Source organism: Manis javanica, chromosome 7 (assembly GCF_040802235.1).
Source record: "Manis javanica isolate MJ-LG chromosome 7, MJ_LKY, whole genome shotgun sequence".
In the NCBI taxonomy this organism is placed as follows: Eukaryota; Metazoa; Chordata; class Mammalia; order Pholidota; family Manidae; genus Manis; species Manis javanica.
The window spans coordinates 80,642,734-80,664,985 of NC_133162.1; the positions used below are offsets into that span (position 1 = coordinate 80,642,734).

The following is a 22,252-nucleotide window of genomic DNA, read 5'->3' on the forward strand; positions in this document are numbered from 1 at the left end:
TATGCACCCAACATAGGAGCACCCAAATATGTGCAACAAATACTAACAAAATTAAAGGGTGAAATAGGATGTAATGTAATCATTTTAGGAGACTTCAACACAACACTCACTCCAAAAGACAAATCAACCAGTCAGAAAATAAGTAAGGAGACAGAAGCCCTGAACAACACGTTAGAACAGATGGATCTAAAGGACACCTACAGGACTCTACACCCAAAAGCAGCAGGATACACATTCTTCTCAAGTGCACATGGAACATTTTCAAGAATAGATCACATCCTAGGCCACAAAATGAGCATCAGTAAATTCAAAAGGAGTGAAATTGTACCAACCAACTTCTCAGATCACAAAGGTATAAAACTAGAAATGAATTATGTAAAGAAAACAAAAAGGTCCACAAACACATGTAGGCTTAACAACATGCTCCTAAATAATCAATGGATCAATGACCAAATTAAAACAGAGATCAAGCAATACATGGATACAAATGAAAAGAATAGCTCAATGCCCCAACTTCTAGGGGACGCAGCAAAGGCAGTTCTAAAAGGAAAGTATATAGCAATACAGGCCTATCTCAAGAAAGAAGAACAATCCAAAATGAACAGTCTAAATTCACAATTAATGAAACTAGAATAAGAAGAAGAAATGAGGTCCAAAGTTAGTAGGAGGAGGAACATAATAAAGATCAGAGAAGAAATAAATAAAATTGAGAAGAATAAAACAATAGAAAGAATTAATGAAAACAAGAGCTGGTTCTTTGAGACAATAAACAAAATAGATAAACCCCTAGCCAGATGTATCAAGAAAAAAAGAGAATCTACACACAAACAGAATCAGAAATGTGAAAGGAAAAATCACAATGGACACCACAAAAATGCAAAGAATTATAAGAGAATACTATGAAAAATTATGTGCTAACAAACTGGATAACCTAGAAGAAATGGACAACTTCCTAGAAAAATACAACCTTCCAAGACTGAACCAGGAAGAAACAGAAAAACCTGAGCAGAACAATTACCAGCAATGAAATTGAAGTGGTAATCAAAAAATTACCCAAGAACAAAAACCCCATACCAGATGGCTTCACTGCTGAATTTTATCAGACATTTAGAGAAGACCTAATACCCATTCTCTTTAAAGTTTTCCAAAAAGTAGAAGAGGAGGGAATACTTCCAAATTCATTTTATGAAGCCAGCATCACTTTAATACCAAAACCAGGCAAAGACACCACAATAAAAGAAAATTACAGAACAATATCCCTGATGAACATAGATGCAAAAATACTCAACAAAATATTAGCAAACAATTAAAAAATACATCAAAAGATCATCCATCATGATCAAGTGGGATTTGTTCCATGGATTCAAGGATGGTACAATACTCAAAAATCTATCAACATCACCCACTACATCAACAAAAAGAAGGCCAAAAATCACATGATCTTCACCATAGATGCTGAATAAGGATTTGACAAAATTCAACATCCATTCATGATAAAAATTCTCAATAAAATGGGTACATAGGGCAAGTAACTCAACATTATAAAGGCCATATATGACAAACCCACAGCCAATACCACACTTAACAGCAAAAAGATGAAAGCTTTTCTTCTAAGATTGGTAACAAGACAAGGATGCCCACTCTCCCCACTTTTATTCAACATAGTACTAGAAGTCCTAGCCATGGCAATCAGACAACACAAAGAAATAAAAAGCATTCATATCAGTAAGGAACAAGTTAAACTGTCACTGTTTGCAGATGACATGATATTGTACATAAAAAATCCTTAAAAATCCACTTCAAAACACTAGAACTAATAACTTAATTCATCAAAGTTACAGGATACAAAATTAATACACAGAAATCTCTTACATTCCTACATACTAATGATGAACTAGCAGAAGGAAAAATCAGGAAAACAATTCCATTTACAATTGCATCTTAAAGAATAAAATACCTAAGAGGTGAAAGACCTAGACCCTGAAAACTACAAGATACTTTGGAGAAATTAAAGAAGACACCAATAAATGGAAATACATCCCATGCTCATGGGTAGGAAGAATTAATATTGTCAAAATAGCCATCCTGAAGATTCAGTACAATCCCTATCAAAATACTGACAGCATTCTTCAATGAACTAGAACAAATAGTTCTAAAATTCATATGGAATGACAAAAGACCAGAAATAGCCAAAGCAATCCTGAGAAAGAAGAATAAAGTGGGAGGCATTATTCTCACCAACTTCAAGTTCTTCTACAAAGCCACAGTAATCAAGACAATTTGGTAATGGAACAAGAACAGACCCATAGATCAATGGAATAGAACAGAGAGTCCAGATATAAACCTACAGATACATGACCAATTAATATACGATAAAGGAGCCATGGATATACAATGGAGAAATGACAGCCTCTTCAACAGCTGGTGTTGGAAACTGGACAGCTACATGTAAGAGAATGAAACTGGATCATTGTTCAACCCCATAGACAAAAGTAAACTCAAAATGGATAAAAGACCTGAATATAAGTCATGAAACCATAAAACTCTTAGAAGAAAACATAGGCAAAAATCTTTTGAATATAGACATGAGCAACTTTTTCCTGAACACATATCCTCAGGCAAGGGAAACAAAATAAAAAATGAACAAATGGGACTACATCAAACTAAAAAGCTTCTGTACAGCAAAGGACACCATCAGTAGAACAAAAAGGCATCCTACAGTATGGGAGAGTTTAATCATAAATTACATATCTGATAAGGGGTTAACATCCAAAACATAAAAGAGCTTACACGCCTCAACTCCCAAAAAGCAAATAATCCGATTAAAAAATGGGCAGAGGATATGAACAGACTCTTCTCCAAAGAAAAAATTCAAATGGCCAACAGGCACATGGAAAGATGCTTCACATTGCTAAACATCGGGGAAATGCAAATTAAAACCACAATGAACGAACACCTCACACCAGTTAGTAAGGCCAATATTCAAAAATTAAGCAACAGCAAATGTTGGTGAGGATGCGGAGAAAGGGGAAGTCTCCTACACTGTTGGTGGGAATGTAAATTAGTTCAGCCATTTTGGAAAGCAATATGGAGGTTCCTTTAAAAACTAAAAATAGAAATACCATTTGATCCAGGAATTCTGCTCCTAGGAATTTACCTGAAGAAAAAAAGATCACAGATTGAAATCACAGATGCACCACTATGTTTATGCAGCACTATTTACAATAGCCAAGACATGGAAGCAACCTAAGTGTCCATCAGTAGATGAATGGATAAAGAAGATGTAGTACATACATGCAATGGAATATTACTCAGCCATAAGAAAACAAATCCTACCATTTGCAACATAGATGGAGCTAGAGGGTATTATTGATGCTGGGGTTCTTGTTCAGAGCAGAAGAATCAACTTCACAAACAGTCAAGGTAGGAGAGCAAGGCAGAGGCTTTTATTTAGACAGAAAGCAAGAGGACAGAGTCCTGGCTCAGGCCAGGAGGGGACAAGACAGCCCCAGGGTGGTGCATTGTCTAGGGTTTTATAGGCAGTTGAGAGACAAAGGGCTAGGGATGTACACCTGCTAAGTGGTCTCAAATACTTTTGAAGAAGAAACACTAAGTTTCTTATTAGTCTTCCCGGTTATTTACAAGAATTTTACTGCTCTGATTTCCTCCTAGGATAGCAGCTTCCTGGTCTGGGAGGGTATCAATCAAGACTGCCTGCTTTGCTCCCAAGGTGGTCTGAGTTATTGTCTGTTTGTTAAGAAACTTTTTTAAAGTAACTGGGTTTTAAGATGGAATCCTTCCTGTCTTTACTATGTTGTTTTGTGCTTGCTTGCTACATTGCCTAGGTTGCAGCAAATCATTTGTTTAGGGCCGGAGGAAGAAAAGCAGCACTTGGGTAAAGTCAGAAAAATAAGTTGGACCACCCTCAGTAGGCCAATGCAAATCTCACAATAGATTATCTTGCTTTTGTTTTTTTCCAGAGGCCCTCACCCTACTCTGTCTAAGCCCATGGTCTCTGTCTCATTATTGTCAGTGGAATAAGCCAGGTGGAGAAAGACAAGTACCAAATGATATCACTCATCTGTGGAGTATAAGAACAAAGAAAAAACTGAAGGAACAAAACGCAGCAGACTCACAGAACCCAAAAATGGACTAACAGTTACCAAAGGGAAAGGGACTGAGGAGAAAGGGTGGAAAGGGAGGGATAAGGGGGAAAAGGGGGCATTACGATTAGCACACATAATGTAGCGGGGGGCACAGGGAAGGCAGTATAACACAGAGAAGACAAGTAGTGACTCTATAGCATCTTATTACACTGATGGACAGTGACTGTAATGAGGTATGTGGTAGGGACTTGATAATAGCGGGGGGATGTAGTAAGCACAATGTTGCTCATGTAAAACCTTCATAAGATTGTACATCAATGATACCTTAATTTAAAAAAAATTTGAAGTCAACAACAAAAAGATGACCAAAAATATTCTGTAACTTTGGAAATTCACAGTTCAAACAAGATTCAAGAGTCAAACTATAAGCCATAAAAGAAATTAAAATATTTAGGACTAAATGGTATTGCAAATGCAACATAATACTCATGTTACATAGCTACCATCATAATGACAGGGAAATGTATTTTTCAAAAGACTAAAATTAGTCTCCTAATCAATCAAACTAAGAAAAAGAATACCCAAATAAACCCAAAGAAAGCAGAGGAAATAATAAGAACAAAAAGAAGTAATAGAAAATTTATGTATGAGAGACAAAAAAAGCTGAAAGCTGGTCCATGGGGCGCACTAATAAATAATAAATAAACCTCTGCCAACAGTCTTTGGGTCCTGGAGGGCAGGAGGGAGAGAAGACACAAATGGAATTGTTAGGAATAAGAAGTTAAAAGGATTGTGAACAGCTTTATACCAATAATCGAAACTTAGATGAAATGGGAAAAGAAATTGGAAAAAAAACTTCATGATTGTGAGAATAAATAGAAATTTATTCTCACAAGAAGGAATCTCACAAGAAAACATCAAGCTTGTGAGGTTGCACTAGCAAGTTATATCACATTGCTAAGCAATAGAAATAGTCATCTTTATATAAATTCATCCAGAGAATAGAAGGGAGACCACTGCCCAACAAGTGTTTTGAGACTGGCATAAACCCAATAGTAAAAACTGTCAAGATGTGAGTGTGAAACGCCAAACTTTCTCATAAACAAAATCCTTTTTGAAAATTAGCAAATGAAAGCTAGCAATAAAATACATCAGGAGCAAATATGTATGTCACGTGTATGCGCAGAAGCCAGATGAGAAAACCAATTCATTTAGATGAAAGAAGAGCAATCTGATTATCTCCGTAGCTGGAGATCTGGCATCCGTCCCCCTACCACCAACCCCCAATACCGGCCAGTGGAGGCTCCCAGGGGATAAAAGCATGCCCTGGCTTCCAGCAGGCTGTCCTGCAGTGTTAAATGGAAGATGACGTGCAGAGGCAGGAGAGCTCATCACAACATTAGTGTGCACTTGGTCACTGCTCCTTTACAGGAATAAAAACAAAACCCAAAGGAAGGAGGGGTGTGCTTTGTGCTTGTTTGCTTTGGTGGAATTCTGTTATGGCAACGAAAGGAAAAAGTCATTTACAGAAAACTGGGCTCATTGAGGAGACCGGCCCTGGCCCACAGCAGTAAGAGGAGCGACGGTTGTCATTGTTGTGGGAGGTGGAAGCAACAAGAAAGCAGGAGGATCCCACGACTGTACAATTCCACGACTGGGAAGGACACTGCGGTGTCCTCGAGTCAAAGGACTTCATCCCATCCCCTGGCAGTGGAGCAGGGTGGGGTAAGATAAGACCTGGGAAGGCAGAGGCTGCCTGGGCAGTCTCTGCTGAGACTCCCAGCAGAGATGCCCAAGGAGAAGGTGAGTCCCTTAGAGGTTCTTGTCCTCAGTTTCCAAGAGAGTAAGCTTCCCTGGGTCTTGTGTAAACCAGGAGCCTCCCTGAACCCTGTACTGACTTTTCCACCAGCTCCCAGGGTAAGGGAGCTGGGAGTCAGAGTTAACTGAGTTAAAGGGAAAAAAAGCCAAGGGACATTTTTGTACACCCGGTTTGGAGTCTAGGCTTTTCACCCACTGCATGTGCACAGGATATCTGGGAAGAAACAGGAGACAGGGACACACTGAGGCCCCAGTTGCAGAAGCAGGCAGCAAAACTCTACCTCTCCTCCAGGTCCAGCCACTGCTTCAAGTAGCTTTGGGCATCACTGCTGGCTTCTCCCTTCTGGGCATCCACAGCTGGGTCCTGCCTGGCCCTTGGGGACTCCTTTAGGTCCTTGCACAGGTGGAGGGTGCCACTGGTCATGCTGTCCAGAAAGCTGAGGATCTGGAGGCAGCTCTGTATCTTGGGTGGGAGCAGGCTGGCGGAGGAAAAGGCCTCACTCAGCCAATCTGCAAATGGCCTGGCCTTTGTGTCCTCCCAGGCCTGCAGGGGGGTTCCCTCTTCCTCCAGGGCCCCAAAACAGCCCAGCAAGCACAGGTCCTCGGCCAGCTTCTCGAAGAGTCCATTCCTCTTAAAGAAGTCACCATTCACAGGGTCCAGGTGCAATGCTGCAGACAGGGCAGAGAGGGTGTGCAGGACCAGGTTCAGGGTCTGGCTTGGGGACACGGCTTGCCACGTCTGCAGCAGAGGCTCCTGGAGGGCCCCCTCCAGGTCAGAGAGCAGGGACAGCAACCCATTGAACCCGCTGGACACTCGGAAAGCAGCACGTCCTTTGGGGGTTTCCAAGATGCGGAGAAGAGACTGAAACACCAACAAGATAAAATTGAGTAACATTCAGGAGGCAGATCCTTGAGCTCCCATGCATCCCTGCCAAAGCATGCCGTGGGCTCTTCCCTGCTCAGGTCCACTGGAACAGCAAGCTACCTGAAGGGCAGTTCTAAAACAGTGGTAGGTCAATATTACCCCTCTTAATTTCAGTTTTCAGTTGCCCCTCTGTGCCTTCTTTCAAATGGCTTCTCTTAAAGTCTATGCTAATATATAGGGTTGATTTACAGTTCTGGGTGTTGGCTTAAATGCATCTCCCTCCAGAAAGCGTTCTCTGACCCCCAGCTTATACTCACTCAGGCTGAGTGCTCACAGCCACCTCTAATGCCTCAGACAAAACTCTCCTCACACTATATTGAAGTTAGTTGAAAATTGTCTCAGCTCTGGATTAGAGTGAAGCTCCATGACAGCAGGCTTACTCAGTGCTGTGGAACACAGCATGCACTTAATCAATATTCACTGAATGAGTGGAGTGAACCATCTCTTACATTGCAAAGAAGACTCACAGTGAAATTTATATAAAGCAGTTTATTATTATTTATCTTCCCCTCTGTGCAAGCATGAGTACCTCTATTAAATGAGGGAATCTACTTAAAATCTGATGTGAAAATATGTAGGAGTCAATGTAGAGAGGTAGAGAAGAGAAACGTTTAATGGAAGGAAACACATGAGCACAGACCGTGTGTCAAGTTCAGGCTATCCATAACATAGGCGTTTGAATCTACCTTTTCCGGATCGCTGAGTTTTACTGGACAAACTTTTATTTCTTTCTGAAATCAAACTTTTATTGAGCACTTACCATGTGCCATTCTTTCAGCACAGTGCAAGTACACCCTATATAGTATATATACTGCACTTACTTTGTAGAAACACATGTATTTAATGTTTTGGGTGAAAGGAAGGGAGGAAAGACTGCATTTTAAGAAGTTTCATTCTGTGCAAAAGCTTCACCCCTAAAAGTGAACTAACATATGGATGATTTTAGATGCATTAAAATAACCTTAGCCATTGGTATTTACTTATTTATTATTCTCAAAAAAATTGCACGGGACTAAAATAAGATCCAAGCATCATATGTGTGTTTCTCAGAGAGAGACCAGTGCTTATGGTTTCATTAGTAAGCCCTGAAGGGGAGGTCTGACTTATTGTATTCTTTTGGATATTTAATATCTTAGTGACACAGGAAAAGGGATTGTCTGGGCAGGCCCAGTTTAGAGTTAGTTCCAGGATGTCTTAAGACAAAGTTCAAAGAGAAAATAAAATGGACTCCCAATTGGTGGAGGCAGAGACAGATGTGCCTTAAATGCATGGTTTAGGATGACCATCTATGGCATGATACACAAAAATTGATGGACAAAGAGAAAACTGGAAAGTCAGAAAAAAAAAGGAGGGGAGGGACTAAATTGTAAAACTCACATAAAGTCAAATAGAAACTTAGTAAAGTTACAATACAGGTAATTATTAAATATGAAGGTATGAATTTTAAGGGGGGAGAAAGGTAATTTTCTAGCTCTATCCCTAAAATGTTGGTAATCTAAACCTAACATCAATATTTATCTGACCCAATATAATGTATGTCCCTAACACCCAAATTTACTGTCTAATGTACTCTGCCTCAGGAAACCTGAGCTGCGTGGCGGGTGGTCAATCCCATGTTTGGGCTTGGAGAACACAGGGTGAGCTGGGACTCAGTAAATGGCCACAGGCCAGGACCCTTTCAAAGATGAAGAGAAGGCCAAGGAGGTGCTTACAGAGCCCCCTCTGCCCCATCTACGACATTTCAAGAAATAAGAAAACAAATTTATGGTAACTAGGAGAATCTATGAAAGGCCAAAGTCCACAATTACTATCAAAATGGACAGATAATAATATAGAGTAAAGTAGAAACATTCATCCTTACCAATATAGGTCAATTGATCTTTTCCCAGTTACAGAAAAAGAAAATGAATGATTTATGGCAGCTAAATCAATGATTCCCACAATAGCTCAGGGGAACCACTACAGGGAAATTGAATTGTCGCTGTGTCTTTGAGAGCAACTCAGCAGCAGGGCCACCACTAACAGGGCATCAGATCAGAGATGTGGGATAGATTTCAGGGAAATGGGCTTTCCAGACTGCCAGAAAGATAGAAGCAAAAATGAAATACTGAGCAATAACAACTGCATTCTCCTCCTTGGTGAGGATATAGCCCAGCTAATTCTGAACTGGGCTCAAAACCCAGGGAAGTTTGACATTTGTAGTCTAGTCCTTTAAAAAAAGGTTCTCCAGAGTGGTGGTGCTCAGGGATTGTGGAAGCTCATGGTTTAGCAGCACTGAGCCTTCTAGACTGGATAAGGCCTTTCTCTGTGTGGACAGTGTCACCGCCGCTGCCTGCCCCTTCCTCCTCCCCTGGGACTCTGGGGCCAGGAGAGGTTCCAGGCAAATATGTTATGTCTGTGCCTGCCTTGTGTGAGCAACTCAGTCCTGACAGATTATTATTTCATTGACTGAGTTGTAAATGCACTGTTACCTTGAAGTATATGTAGTGGTGGTATCTCTTCCTGCCAACTGATAGTCCACACTAAAGGCTGAACATCAGGTGGGATACAGCATGTACACATTGTCTGAACCTGACCTTGTCTAGCTGACTCGTGCCATGAAAATTAAATAAATCACCTAAACTTTGGGACATTTTAAGCTCCAGGATTGTTAAACTGTATAAATTTAGATGAATGCTTTCAGTGGCTCCTAAAACCACTAGGAAGTTAAGGCAAGTGGAATGAATGAAACGCTTCTGTTCATCACATGACATGTGACAAAACAAATAGTAAAAAGGGAGAATGATTACAGGCAATCTTGTGAGCCCTAGATGACCACTAAAACCCCCTTCTTCCCTCAAGAAACCATCTTCCAATTGTCCACTTAACATCAGATACTGTTCTAAAGGACTCCATCATTCTAAGAATGCTGAGAGCAGACAGTTTAAAAAGAGACCAAACTAACAACAGTCCTTATGATCCGGGTCTCCCAGAGGGTCTGCCCCTGTAATTCCTAGATGGCTACTTTGTTGGAGGGGGCAGGAGGAAGGAATGGCTGTCCTTAACTGTTGCTTTGTTTGATTTATTAAATTCGAAGTCATTATCTAAAATGGGGGTAATCTCATTAGAATTTAGTCTGCTCTATTATTTCTTGGGATGGGGTTAATTTCATATTTGCAGAGTCATAAAGTAAAGAGTCCAAAATCCAATTACAAAAGCTTAATTTCATAGCAACTAAAGAGAAACATTTCTATCATAAAGGAAAATAAATACTGCGCTACTTCGGCAAACGATTTGTCAGGAACTGGGGGCCTAAGAGGAGGGTCTCCATTACTGTCATTCAACTTTGCATGATAATGCATCACCTCTGCCTCACAGTCTGCGGAAGGGAGTAAATTTAATCAGCTGAAGTCAAAGCAATCAGGCTAGGGTTGACACATTTCAAGAGAGGTCAGCGTTAAGCACATTTTCTCCTCCTTAACTCAGTTACCATGTCATCGCCTCTGAGTTAGTATTCCTCCACCTTGAATCTATAAAATGGATGTCTGCTGCAAAGCACTAACTATGTTAGGACTAACAGGATTTATTTCACATTCTATTATTTGTTATTCCTCATAATTTTCCATGTGTCATGCTGGAAGACTGGTGAGGTAATGTGATTAAGTTCAGAGTTGAACAGCTAAATGTATATTAGCAAATCAATCTGAATTTGTGCATAACGCGATCATGCTCCCACTGGCCAGGGAAGGGAAATTCATTTGCTTACATTATTCTTTAACTCACTTATCATTTGCCAGAATTAGGTGGTGAAGTCACGTGGGTTTCTGTATAGATATGGAGGCACTGCTGGATTTGGGAAACAACTGCCCTAAGTTGGGTGCTCCTGAAGGAATTTTCTCCTCCAGAGCAGCTGGCTGATTCCGCCTTGGGGAAGGGAAGCAAGGTGATGCCATGATGTGAATGCACTTCAGAGCCTTTACTGGGGGACAGGAGGCATGGCCTCTGAGGCCGCCCATCCCTTCACTTCCCCCTCATCCTACACCTGACTCACTTTGCAGGCACAGTGCTTTAGGCAAAGTCTGCTCTCAACTTCTAAAATAGGAGATCCATTCAGAAAGAGTTAAGTTTACATCAGAAACTTACATCAGAGTTAAGTTTCTAAAGTTCTAAGGAGCTCCCAAGATGACTCAGGCCACATGTGGATCCCATATCAGAGTTCAGCAAACACTGCTAGTTGCTCACATGACTCAGTGGCTGGAGAGTCTGGAACAGGCCCCAGGGCCACATTCCTCCCCACCACCCACTGGAGCAGCAGTGTATTAACAGCCCTGGTCCTGGCAGAGCCACAGCAGCTCCACGCACTGTCTCGAGGGCCTAGCGGCAACTTGGCAGCCAGAAGAAAGACAGCACATTGTACACAGAGTATGACTTTGTTAAATAAGCTTACACAATGTTAATCCTTAACGTGCTCCCTTGACAGTGTGATTCTGAAATGATATTGAATCTGTAAAATATCATAAAGGCTTTACATTGCTAATTCTAGAAATTCAGTCCTATTACCCAAGGGCTGACACTCCACTAAGCTGCCTCTGGGCTACAGAGCAACTCTCTGCTCTCCAGTGGACACAGAAGCCCTTGTCCTCTCCAAGCAAAGTACCCAAACTGTCCTCTTTGTGGATCTGTTTGACTTGCGACTGAAAGTCAGAAAAAAATGGGGATTTCAATCATTCATCCAAATACCTCAAGAATCCTGACTGCCTTGGCCATGCCTTCCTTGGCCTTCATCAGAATACGGCTCATGTGAATCCCGCTGAACTCACACACAGGAGAAAAAACTCAACAAGAACATGGTGAAGAGGAAAGATCACTAGGTAAAGTCACTAGTCTTTAATCAAACTCAGCTTTATCATTTAGTTTCAGACACTTTCTGGACCTGTCTCTGCTGGCACATTAAGACTGGATCGCATGAAGCTGAGGTCCTTCCTGGCTGTGAATTGCTGTGAATTCTCGATCTCTCTCTGTCTCTCCTCTCTCCTTCTCATGAGCCCCTCCATCCCGGCACCTTACATAACATGGGACTCTGGTGTCTTTCAAAAGACATTTGACTTTTCTTCTTTGTATCTTTTAATTCTCCTTCACTGATGTTTTGGCCCTACAAACAAAATCACTGCTTTGGTTCTTGTCATCTGTGACACATACAATGATTATGACCATAATGTCACTTTTGGATGGGCTTCCCATGATAGCTTAGCTGTGACAAGCCCTGCAGGCTTGGGCCACGTGATGACAGGAACACAGCCACATGGGTGTCAGAGAGTAGCTTTGTAGAGAAATAAAGTAGGTAAAAGAAACAGAAAAACATACTCTAAATGTTACAGTGGTCTTGCACAGAGATAGTCATGGCCAAGTAAGTTTGGTGGTGTAATTTGGGAAGTCATAACAACTTCAAATTTTAAAAATTCACCAATGGTCAACGGTGGCCTGGTAATGAAGCATAAGTGTGTGAGAGGTCCCCAAGTCAGACCCATGGGATATTTGTTTTTGCATCTGCTCTGTTCTTACACAGCACATGACAAAAAGAAAGGGGATTTTTCAAAAAAGACATAAGCCCTTTTAGGAGACAAAAGGAATGGAAAAGCAGGAACAGCAGCAAATTTGTGAAAGCTATAAAGCAGAAGGAATGGCGGTGCTGATATTTATTCTATCTTTAACTATTTTGAGATCATTTGATGACTGTTAACAGTGATACAACAAAAGCACATACTCCTCTTTGTTACCAAAAGGTGACACCCCAGGTTTACTTCTCCCTTTGTGCCATCTGCTCCCATGCCTTGACTGCCTTTTATGTCCTTTTCCCAGATCAAACATTCTCCCCTCTGTGAGCCCTCTCCTACATCTCTGTTCCCATGGCAGCCTGCTCTCGATGTCTACCAGGGCATTTCCACTCTGCACTGTAATTATTGCTTACTTATTATTAGCCCTAGTCTATGAGCTACCAGATGGCCAGAGTTGAATCCCTTTCACCTTTGTATCCCAGGTACTCTCCATCAGGCTTGGTGATTGGTAGATGCTGACTAAATGCTGGTCAAGCAAACGAGGCAGCTGTTTGGCCACCACTGATTCGGGCTCCACTTGTAGAGTTTACAGTGTTGCTAGGAAGTAGCCGCTTAGTGAGGACTACATTTCCTGCCACCGTTGCATCCACCTAAGTCCTGCTGAAGTTCTGCCCCAGGAGTTAGCATGTGCCCGTTCTTGGGCTGAACAAGAGCACCTTGTGCTATTCTCCATGCTTTCTCTTCCTTTGCTGGCTGGAGTAGATGCCCAGGTGACAGCTGTCCCTGACTGACACCCCCCACCATCACTGATTGGACTGTATGTAAGAAAGAAACTTCTGATGTGTCAGGCTACTGAAGTCATGGGATTTATTTGTTAGAGCAGCTAGTACTACCCTACCTGTATCATACAGTGACCAACCGAACAAATGCATGCATGGGCAAATGTCGATCACCTGCGACATGTCCATGGCAAAGCCCATCACAAAAGAGGACTTGACATCACCTTCAGGAGATCTAGTTTCAGCTGCAGCTCCCCTTGAGTGGACGAGCACAGAGCACCCACGATGATGCTCATGTACTCCTCAGTGTTGATGACCGAGAGCTGCTCCAAGATACTGAGTGAGGCTCCCCGGTACCACTCATCATCCAGAAAGATCTTGATGAAGGGTACCATGCCGTGGTCTTTCAGGACAACTGTAAACCAGACAGCACAGGGTTAGAGCAACGGGGCCTTGGCATCTGATTATCAATGACAAGGAAAGCTTTTTCTTACAACTTACAAGTTTCTTTTGCTGTATTTGCATTGTCTCTTCTGCCCTTTAAAAACTTTTTTTTTTTCAAAACCCATACCCACTGCAAAATTGGGAAGAGAAGAAGAGAAACTTTGGAGCTGATAGTGAAAAAGAAAAACTTTCTTTTGATTTCTTCTCCAACGAGAATTATTTAGGGAGAAAAATTTTTCCTCTTTTTTAGAAACCCAAATAATATTAACATTAACTAGATACACCTCTGCCTTTTATTTCCACTTAATATCCTAATCCAGGACCAATGGCAATTCTCTCTCTTCTCTCTGCCAAAATTCTTACTGAAAGGAAACCAGAATTGAAGTGAAGAATATATTTGATTCCTAGGTATTTTTTTAGAGAGGGGGTATTAAAGAAACATGGCTCATGGTATGCTTCTGTTTAAAAGTAATTCTAAAAATTTCTTCCCCAGAAATATTTAGAGTAATCACATGTAGAATAAGAACTAGGAAGCAACTGAATCATTCAAATGGCATGATGTGGATTTGAGTTGGTCAGCTCCATAAGACAGGATTTCTCGTATTACAGGCCAGGTACTCCCTACCTGGAAATCACTATGGAGGCCTGTTTGAAAGTAGATTCCTGAGCTTTACCTTGACCTGCTACTAATTAAGTCTCCAAGAGTAAGCCTAGGAATATGAATTTTAACCAGCACCTCAGGGAAATCTTTTATAGTCTAACATTAGAGAATCTTTGCCATATGAAATAATCATTCATATTTGGTATAGTTGATCTATGAGGGCCTCAGATAAAAATGCCCCAAATTACCAAACCCACTGATGTTATTGTGTTGATGCATCTGCTTCATAGTATGATATATATACATATATATTTTATGCATATTTTTAAGACATAGAAGCTGCATGATCTTAAGAAGCTAAAACAGATTTTGGATGGATGGAGCTACTAAGTCCATTATGGACTGGAAGCACATCAAATTAAGTCTCTTAGAAATGTCTCACTTTCTTTGCATTTCACAATTTTAAAAAATCACATATAGTTGGTACAGTGGGATATTAATGGATTTTACTTGAAAGGGTGAGGGGAGGGCACTCCGTGGTCTCATAAATTTAGGATATCTCTTGACTTCCCACCTTATTTAGCAACTTTAAATGTAAAACATGTCAGTGGAGGTATCTACCATACACTCAACATCAGCCAGAAACAGCCACAGCAGCTTTAGTGTTGGTCACGCCTTGGATATAGCCTTTGAACACTGACAAATCACTGGAAATTCCTGATGTTTTACGGAGCAGTGGCAGGTGCATGTGGCCCCATTCTTACCCGCATTCCGAACAGAGCCCTTCAGAAGCGTGGCCACCACTCTCAGCATCACAGAAGTTAGTTCTCTTTCTGGGTCCCGAAAGCTAAGTGTGGGCTCTGTGTTTCCTGCCATGTTTAAAAAGTGATAAAAGACATTTTTTAAGTATACTGGTTATGACCCCAAATCTCTGATTCCATCAGTTTTCTGTCTTCTTAAGGAAATGGGGATGAATGCTTCTTCTATAAGGGAGTGTGCATTCTAACTCATAAGATATAAATACACAGCCCCTTACAGCAGAGGATCTCCAACCTGAGCACATCAAAATCCCCTGGAGGGCTTATTTGTTAAAATCCAAATGCTGGGCCCCTTCCTCAATGTCTGATTTAAGAGGTCTCGGGTGAGGTCCTATAACTGCATTTCTAAGAGGTTCCTAGGTGATTCTGGTGGGGCTGGTCTGAGGATCATTCTTGGAGAACCACTGCCCTACATATGCCCCAAGCCCTGCCCCAAACTCTCCTTTGGACACTTCTATGGTTTGTTGTTCATGCCTGGAAGGGGGGATTATTAGCTCATGCTTGAGGTATGGAGATGCTTGGAAAGATTCTGGAGTAGACAAGCATCCCCATTAGATTTATAAGGGTGACCCACACCTGTGTGTTCACTGCTGAATCCCCAGTGTTGGAAGGGTGCCTGACATAAGAAGGAAGCTCAATACATATTTGAGGAATGAATGAATGAATGAATGAATGAATGAACAAATAAATAAAGGTAGTTTATTGATCAGGAGTATTTAAGAAATATTTAACAATAGAAAGCACAAAGTAAGACTGGATACATCAGCTCACAAAATGTTCAAATTCTCCCGGAAATGGTCATAAGTCTTGGAATTAGATTTAAAAGCAAAGTTAATGTCAGGCTGCTGGAAAACAACATACAACTAAGATAACAGATAACACAGAAGCATTAAACAGAGTGTGTGCAAAGGGCAATAGAAAGAAGCACAGAAAAAAGACTCTCTAAGACCTGGGCCAGAAGCCCAGATATGCAAAGATGGGGGCTCCTAATCCTTAGTCCTGATCTGATTTGCAAACACCCCACAGGGATACACGGGCCTCCAAAAGGTGTGTCTATGGCAGTCTTCCATGGAGTAGTACAGAACCTGTGAGAATATGGTGACTAACATTTCTTGAGGGCCTGTAATGCTCTAGGCATAGCCATGGGTCCTTTTTGGTATCTTCTCATTTAATTCTCACAACATTTTATGACACAGATATTATTCCACCCATTTAACAGAGGAGGAAACAAGCTCATGAGTTAAGTAACTTGCTCAGGATCACTCAGCTCATAACACTGCCAGGATTCCAGCCCAGGCTGTCTGGCTCCAATGCCCACCCTCTCCTGGTCAGCTTCTTCCTCTCAGGCAGGCCTAGGAAGCAGACAGACTGATGACTTTAGCTTGAGTCAACACTGAATTCCAAAAGCAGCCAGTGGCTAAAGAGTCCACCAGCAGTGCAGTAGGAAAAGAGGCAAAAAGGTGAGGACAGATAAGTGGTGGGTTCCTATGTCCGGGCATCCGTTCTCCAGACTGAAATCCCAGAGAAGCAGGCATGGACAGATAGAGGAACTGGCAAAGTTTTCACCCTGACTCCTCCTTGAACATGGGTGGAGGCAGAGCTTATGGACAACCTCGTGGAGTGGCCCTAGCAGGGAATGACCGTGATGTGTGGTGAGGCAGTGAGGGAGCCTAGGCCAGCACCCCTGAGTGCACTCCTGTCTGGACAGAGAGACCCTAAGTCCCATGGGGGGAACAGAGGCTGCTGAGCTTGAGAGCCCAAAGTTAGAGTAAAGGGGTAAAGTGATATTGCCAAGGAGCCCTGGGTATCTGACCCAGCAGGGCACACAAAAGTGTGGCCAAGACTCAGAGAGGCAAGCCTGGCATGATCCCTGCTACGAGTGGGAAACCAACAGGCCCGACAACCCCAAATGAGCAAAGGGGTCATATGCCAGCTGGCCTCAGACAGGTTCTCCATCCAGGACCCACCAGAGCCCCAGGCCCTCTGAGCCCCCTGTCCCCTTGCATTACCAAGGACCTATCATTCCCCCTGCTGTCTTCTCATCTGCCTACTCAGACAGTATCTAGTATAGGAGATAGCTGAAAGCTGAGAATTCATCAGGCCTGAGTTAGCCTCATCAGTCTGTTTAAAGTTACACCCATCCCTCTGACCTCTTCATGGGGAAGATCAGGTAACTTATAGAAAATCACACAGCTGTCTGCCCTGTGAAGCCATGTGCCCCAGGGGTAACTTCTCTGACCCTCACAGCACTGGGTGACCTAGGCATACTTACGTTCTCCATTATGTTGATAGGTGGTAGGTGAAGTGGGCTAATACTGACCTCCCATTCCCTGTCCTGTTTCACCCTTCATCCCCACTCCCCACCCTACCGATGCTGCTGAGAGGCACCTGACTTCCTCAGGATCTTGGCCTGCTTCCGCAGCTGGGCCAGCAGCAGGCCCAGGAGGCCCGAGTCCCTGAAGATATCAGTGAAGAGCAGGTCCCTGCCAGCTATCCTTAGGACACTCTGCAAGGCCAGAAGGGTGCAAGGTGGCTCAGGGCTCTCCTTGATCAGGTGCTGAACCTTCTTCAGGATCTCATGGGGCACATAATGCAGCTCAAATACCAGAAACTCCAGCAGCTGGAAAAAGTGCTTCTGCACTGGGGCAGGTTTCAGGGGCACCATCTCCACAAACTGCGAAATGGGCTGCAGGGTCCACTCCAGCAGGAAGAAGTTGCGGGCATTCCAAGTCCAAATGGTCCTGATGGCTGACAGGACTTCCATGCAGAGGACCGAGTTGCTGGCTTTGTGGAAAACATTTTGCAGGACTTGGAAGGCCTGAAGATTCTTAACGGTCTCCCCTAAAGATAAAAAAAGGAGTAATCCTGCAAGTCATTTCTCCTGCCCTTGCCTAGAAATACATGCTTGTATAACCATTAGAATATACCATGTGAAGTTTCTATATTCTACCCCCTATGAATAAATGTCTGTCAGCGGTCCCAAAAAGCCAGGTGTCCAGGTATAAGTACGGCTGGAACTGCATTGTCAAGATGTGGTGGCTAATTAAGCACTTGAATTATGGTCACTCTGAGTTGATACGTTCCATGAGTGTAAAAATATACACAGGATTTCCAAGATGGAGCACAAAGAAAAGAATACAAAAATGCCATTGACAATTTTTTTTATTGACCACATGCTGAGAATGTGGATATTGAGATATTATTTTGGTTATTGGGTTAAATAAACTATCTGAAGAAAAAATAACTTGTTCCTTCGTATTTTGTAAATATGTCTACTAAAACATTTAAGATTATGTGATGTGGCTCTCATTATATTTCCATAGGACAGCACTGGTTGGAGATTTGTTTTCAATAATTTATAATCAAAGGATGTTAAAGATTACTAAGTAGAGCCAGCTTCATTTCTAGACAAACTGTTAAATAAAGAAACCTTCTGAACCCTCCCCCTCTTTTCTCTCCAGCTCAAACGTTAAGCCACTTTCTTTCTTGTCCAGGTGGTACCTCACCAGAGAACTCCCTGCCTCTATCCTCCGTGCCTCAGACACTGGAGATGTTTCTGAAATTCCTCTCTGATCCAGACACTTCCCTGTGTGTCTGCTGGGGTTCATCCAAGGGCTCTTCTTAAATTAACCCTACAGCTCTGCAGCCTCTGCCCTCTGGTCTGCCCAGGTGCCTGTGCCCATTTCCTCAGACTCACCCAGATGTTTTTGGTTACCATTTCCTTTCCCAGGCTGTACTTTTTGCCTTCCCCTTCCTTTCTACCTGGACAACCATGCTTAGCTTTAAAAATTCAGTTGAATGGGGCCCTTTTGCAGGGTTTCCTAACCAATCCAGACAGAGATGACCCACCTGCCAGGCATCACCACTGTGCCAAATGCATTTATCAGCCAGTCATTGAGCAGATTATGGTTCAATGTATGTGTGACAGTCTCTACAGAGAATATTTAGGGAGCCAACACTTGGCCCATTCACAGTGGCACCCAGCATGGGGCTGAATGGCTGCTCCACAGAAAGCATTGGTACATATTTGAGAGTCTTTGCCTTCATTAAGTGAACATTTCCTCTAAATCTCACCCAAGGCATCTTTTCTAAAGAGATTTTTAAATCCACAGGTAAGCTCCCCAAAGCCATGATAGAATCGGACCTTCCTGTGTCACTGACAGATGCCAAGCATATGTTTCTTCATGAAGAAAGAAAGACCTGCACAGTGCCTGTCAGGGCATGGCACCAGTGGCTGCCTGGCACTCAGAGACATAAGGTGACCCACCAGAAGCCTCCTGATGGAACTTGAAGCCTTCCATTTGAGGGTAAGTGACACTGTCAAACACCTTCAGCTCGGACCGCCCACAGGTCGTCAACCACACCACCAGCCCGAGGAGCTCCTCCAGGTGGGGGTCCACTTGGCTCTGGGTCAGCCCATCATACCTGTGGGGACAGACAAGGGCAGCTGCCTGGGCATCCTGGAAGGAGCAGCCACCAGGAGTTTGCTCATGGCACTCCTCACAGGGATGCAGAGCCAACAGAAATCATGGGGCTGGGAAGATCCCAAAGATCTCCACGGGTTAAGCACCAAAAGGCAAGCAGAGTGCCCTGGATAAAAGTCACTGTTTGCAAACGTCAGCCTTAGATCTAAAGACTACAGATCAGAATACAGAGAAACCTGTGAAGAGTCATGGCATTTGCTTACAGGAAGGCTGCTTTCTATGGTTGCACCTCCCAAAAGACATGTTCATGTTTTGGGCACCAGCAGAGCAGAGCACTGCTAAAATGATTGATTTAATATTTCAAAAGAGCAACAAAACATCATGGGAAATCATCCGACGGAAATCATTAGCCTTCCTATGCTTCTTTGAAGGATGAGGACCTGTTCTGTTTCTTGCTACTGTGTGTAGGGGGGCTGCCCTGCTCTTCTTGAGGAGGAGGGTCCCCCAAGTCATAGTCTAGCTGCCATGCCGAGAGTAAAAATGCTTGCAGTGTGGCTTCAGGTAAGGCAGAAAGGGGAACCTGTGGACTAAGATGGGCCCTTCCTGACATCCCCAGAACAGGCTCATTTCCCCTTCCTGACTCCTACAAGAAGTCTGGAGAAAATCAACCACCCATTTAACCAAAGAAATGTTCAGGAACGGCTCTGACCCAGAACTCCATCAGACATGGTTCAGACTAACGTAAAACGTGGCATCCCCACAGGGGCATTTATTCTAGTGTCCATTTGGAGGAAAGACCTTAAGGTATTGTCATTTAATCACAACCTTTTGGAACTTTAGTCCCTCATCCAAGTCAGCCCCTCTAGACCAGAGCCTGACTATGTAGTGAAATCTGAAGCACAGAGGTAAGCTTCACCCCAAAGAAAATGTCTTTCATTTCTTTGGGGCAAACCTCACAGAGCAAACCTCAAGGGAATATATGTGACCTTGCCCTTAAGCAGTTTCCCCGAGATCAGTGGGAGTCTGAAAAATCAAGCTTTGATTTCCATCTGGTGGCTTGTCCAGTCGCTGGACTCAGCCTGAAAATGACAAGCAAGTCAGAGTGGAGGAAACTAGTCCCAACCCAGCTGAACGGCATCTTCATCTGGATTTCCCATGGGTCAAGGATTTGAGAGATAGTGGTTTATTTGGGAATTGATCCCAAAAATACTAGTAGGAGAGAGAGTCTGTGAGACACAGAGGAGCGAAGCCAGTATGGGAGCATTAGCAGGCAAGTGCCTCACTGGGCAACTGGAGTTGAACCCTCCTGGGGACTCTGGGAGGCAGAGTGGAGCTATCCCACCCAGCGGGCAACTTTGCTGGGGCTTTATCATCAGCACCTTCCAGTCACTGGTGAGGGCTGCTCCTGGGGGTTGTTGATTCCTTGGTACTTTCAGTCCCCAAGTATACAGGCAGAGGTCATTCCAATAGTCCCTGACAGCCCTCCAGGGCAGAGATGCATGTTCGGGCGTGTGGCTATCAGGCCAGCAGGCATACACTTGGTACATACCACCAAACAGACTTGGTGAAACTATTATTACAATCACCCACTAGTTCCTGAAGAAGTGGCTCCCAAATTCAGGTGCATGTTGAATTACTTCTGCAATATATCTCTATGGCCATGTTCCATGGAGATTTGTGTTTCAGAAGACATTCTGAGAAGGCTCAGTATCTCTTTCTCCAAAGCACCCCAAATGATTCTGAGAACCTAGGCTTTAGCAGTTTCTCCCCCACCAATCACAGCCACTTACCGAAGTAACACTTTGAGGAGCAGAGGATAGCCTTCTCCATTCTCAAACTCCATGAACAGAGCCGAGGAGACTGGATAGGAGCCCTTCACAAAGCCCAAGACAAGGCTCACTGCCTCGCTCACCTCGGGAGCAGGGAGAGTGTCTGCAAGCCTGTAGAGGTTCTGGAGGGAGATCTTGATGCAATCCATGCCTGCAGGGAGAGAACACACCCCTGTTGAGTTTGGAGACAATAGCTTTGGACATGCTATGGGCATTCCCTCCCCAGCCCTCTTTACATGACTGAATGACAAGACATGAATGACAAGTAACCCAAAAACATTTTTCTGCTGGTTCTTGGATCAAAAAGAAGGCTCTCCCATAAGAAGTGCCAGCCTGGAGTTGCACTCTGCAGAACCAGATGGAGAGCAGGTGAAATAGGAAGAAGAAGGAAGCCTCTTACCACCCTTGGCCCTATACCCAGCACGCAGGAGGTCCAGGTCCATTAGGTGATGGTGTATAAGACATAAGACCTGAGGGTTGCAGAAGATGTTCTTAAGGAAGCAACAGTGGATATGAGCAGAAATTAACTTAATGAGAAGTGCAGGGAAGGATACACAACTGTGTGAGAAGATGAGGGGCAAAAAGATGGTGTGTTTCAGCAAGACAGGGTATGGAGCCTGGAAGTGTGGATCACACGGGAGGGGAGGAAGTCAGGGCCAGCTTGTGTGGAGTCTGGCCACAGAACTTGGTGGTTAACCCAGAGCAGGGAAAAGCCAGAGGAAGACTTGAGTCTGAAAAGTGATGACATTAGATTTGCATTTTGAAGCATCACTGTTTTTAGGGCTCTTTCACTAGGAGAAACCTCTTCTGAGTGCCAGGAAAGTCACACCAGTGGATCAGGAAAATTACCTACAAGAAGTTGAGATAATGTAAGCTTAGTCCCTCAGCAGAGAGGCCTCAAACACTCCCCAAAGTCTTCATGCTGGACAGGAAAGCCCCAAGAGTTGTGGGTTTAGCAGGTAACCACCAGGCCA

At 43.2% G+C, this 22,252-nt stretch overlaps 1 protein-coding gene across 13 annotated transcripts in view; it reads right to left on the bottom strand.

Moving 5' to 3' along the window:
* The window catches only part of WDFY4 (WDFY family member 4), a 320,292-nt gene that overhangs the window by 252,513 nt on the left and 45,527 nt on the right, over positions 1 to 22,252 (bottom strand). For 11 of the 13 annotated variants that reach the window (XR_012133296.1, XR_012133297.1, XM_073241220.1 and 8 more), the window contains 6 exons: positions 21,240 to 21,429; positions 19,293 to 19,450; positions 17,414 to 17,866; positions 14,972 to 15,076; positions 13,387 to 13,577; positions 6,206 to 6,786 (listed from right to left, as the gene is read on the bottom strand). Coding sequence is in view for 11 of the 13 variants with exons in the window: in XM_073241220.1 (XP_073097321.1) it covers positions 6,206 to 6,786; positions 13,387 to 13,577; positions 14,972 to 15,076; positions 17,414 to 17,866; positions 19,293 to 19,450; positions 21,240 to 21,429 (1,678 nt within the window). In the remaining 2 variants the exon portion in view is untranslated. Of the gene's footprint in view, positions 1 to 6,205; positions 6,787 to 13,336; positions 13,578 to 14,971; positions 15,077 to 17,413; positions 17,867 to 19,292; positions 19,451 to 21,239; positions 21,430 to 22,252 lie in introns of those variants that run through there. The other 2 variants (XM_073241229.1, XM_073241226.1) reach the window with 2 other exon arrangements.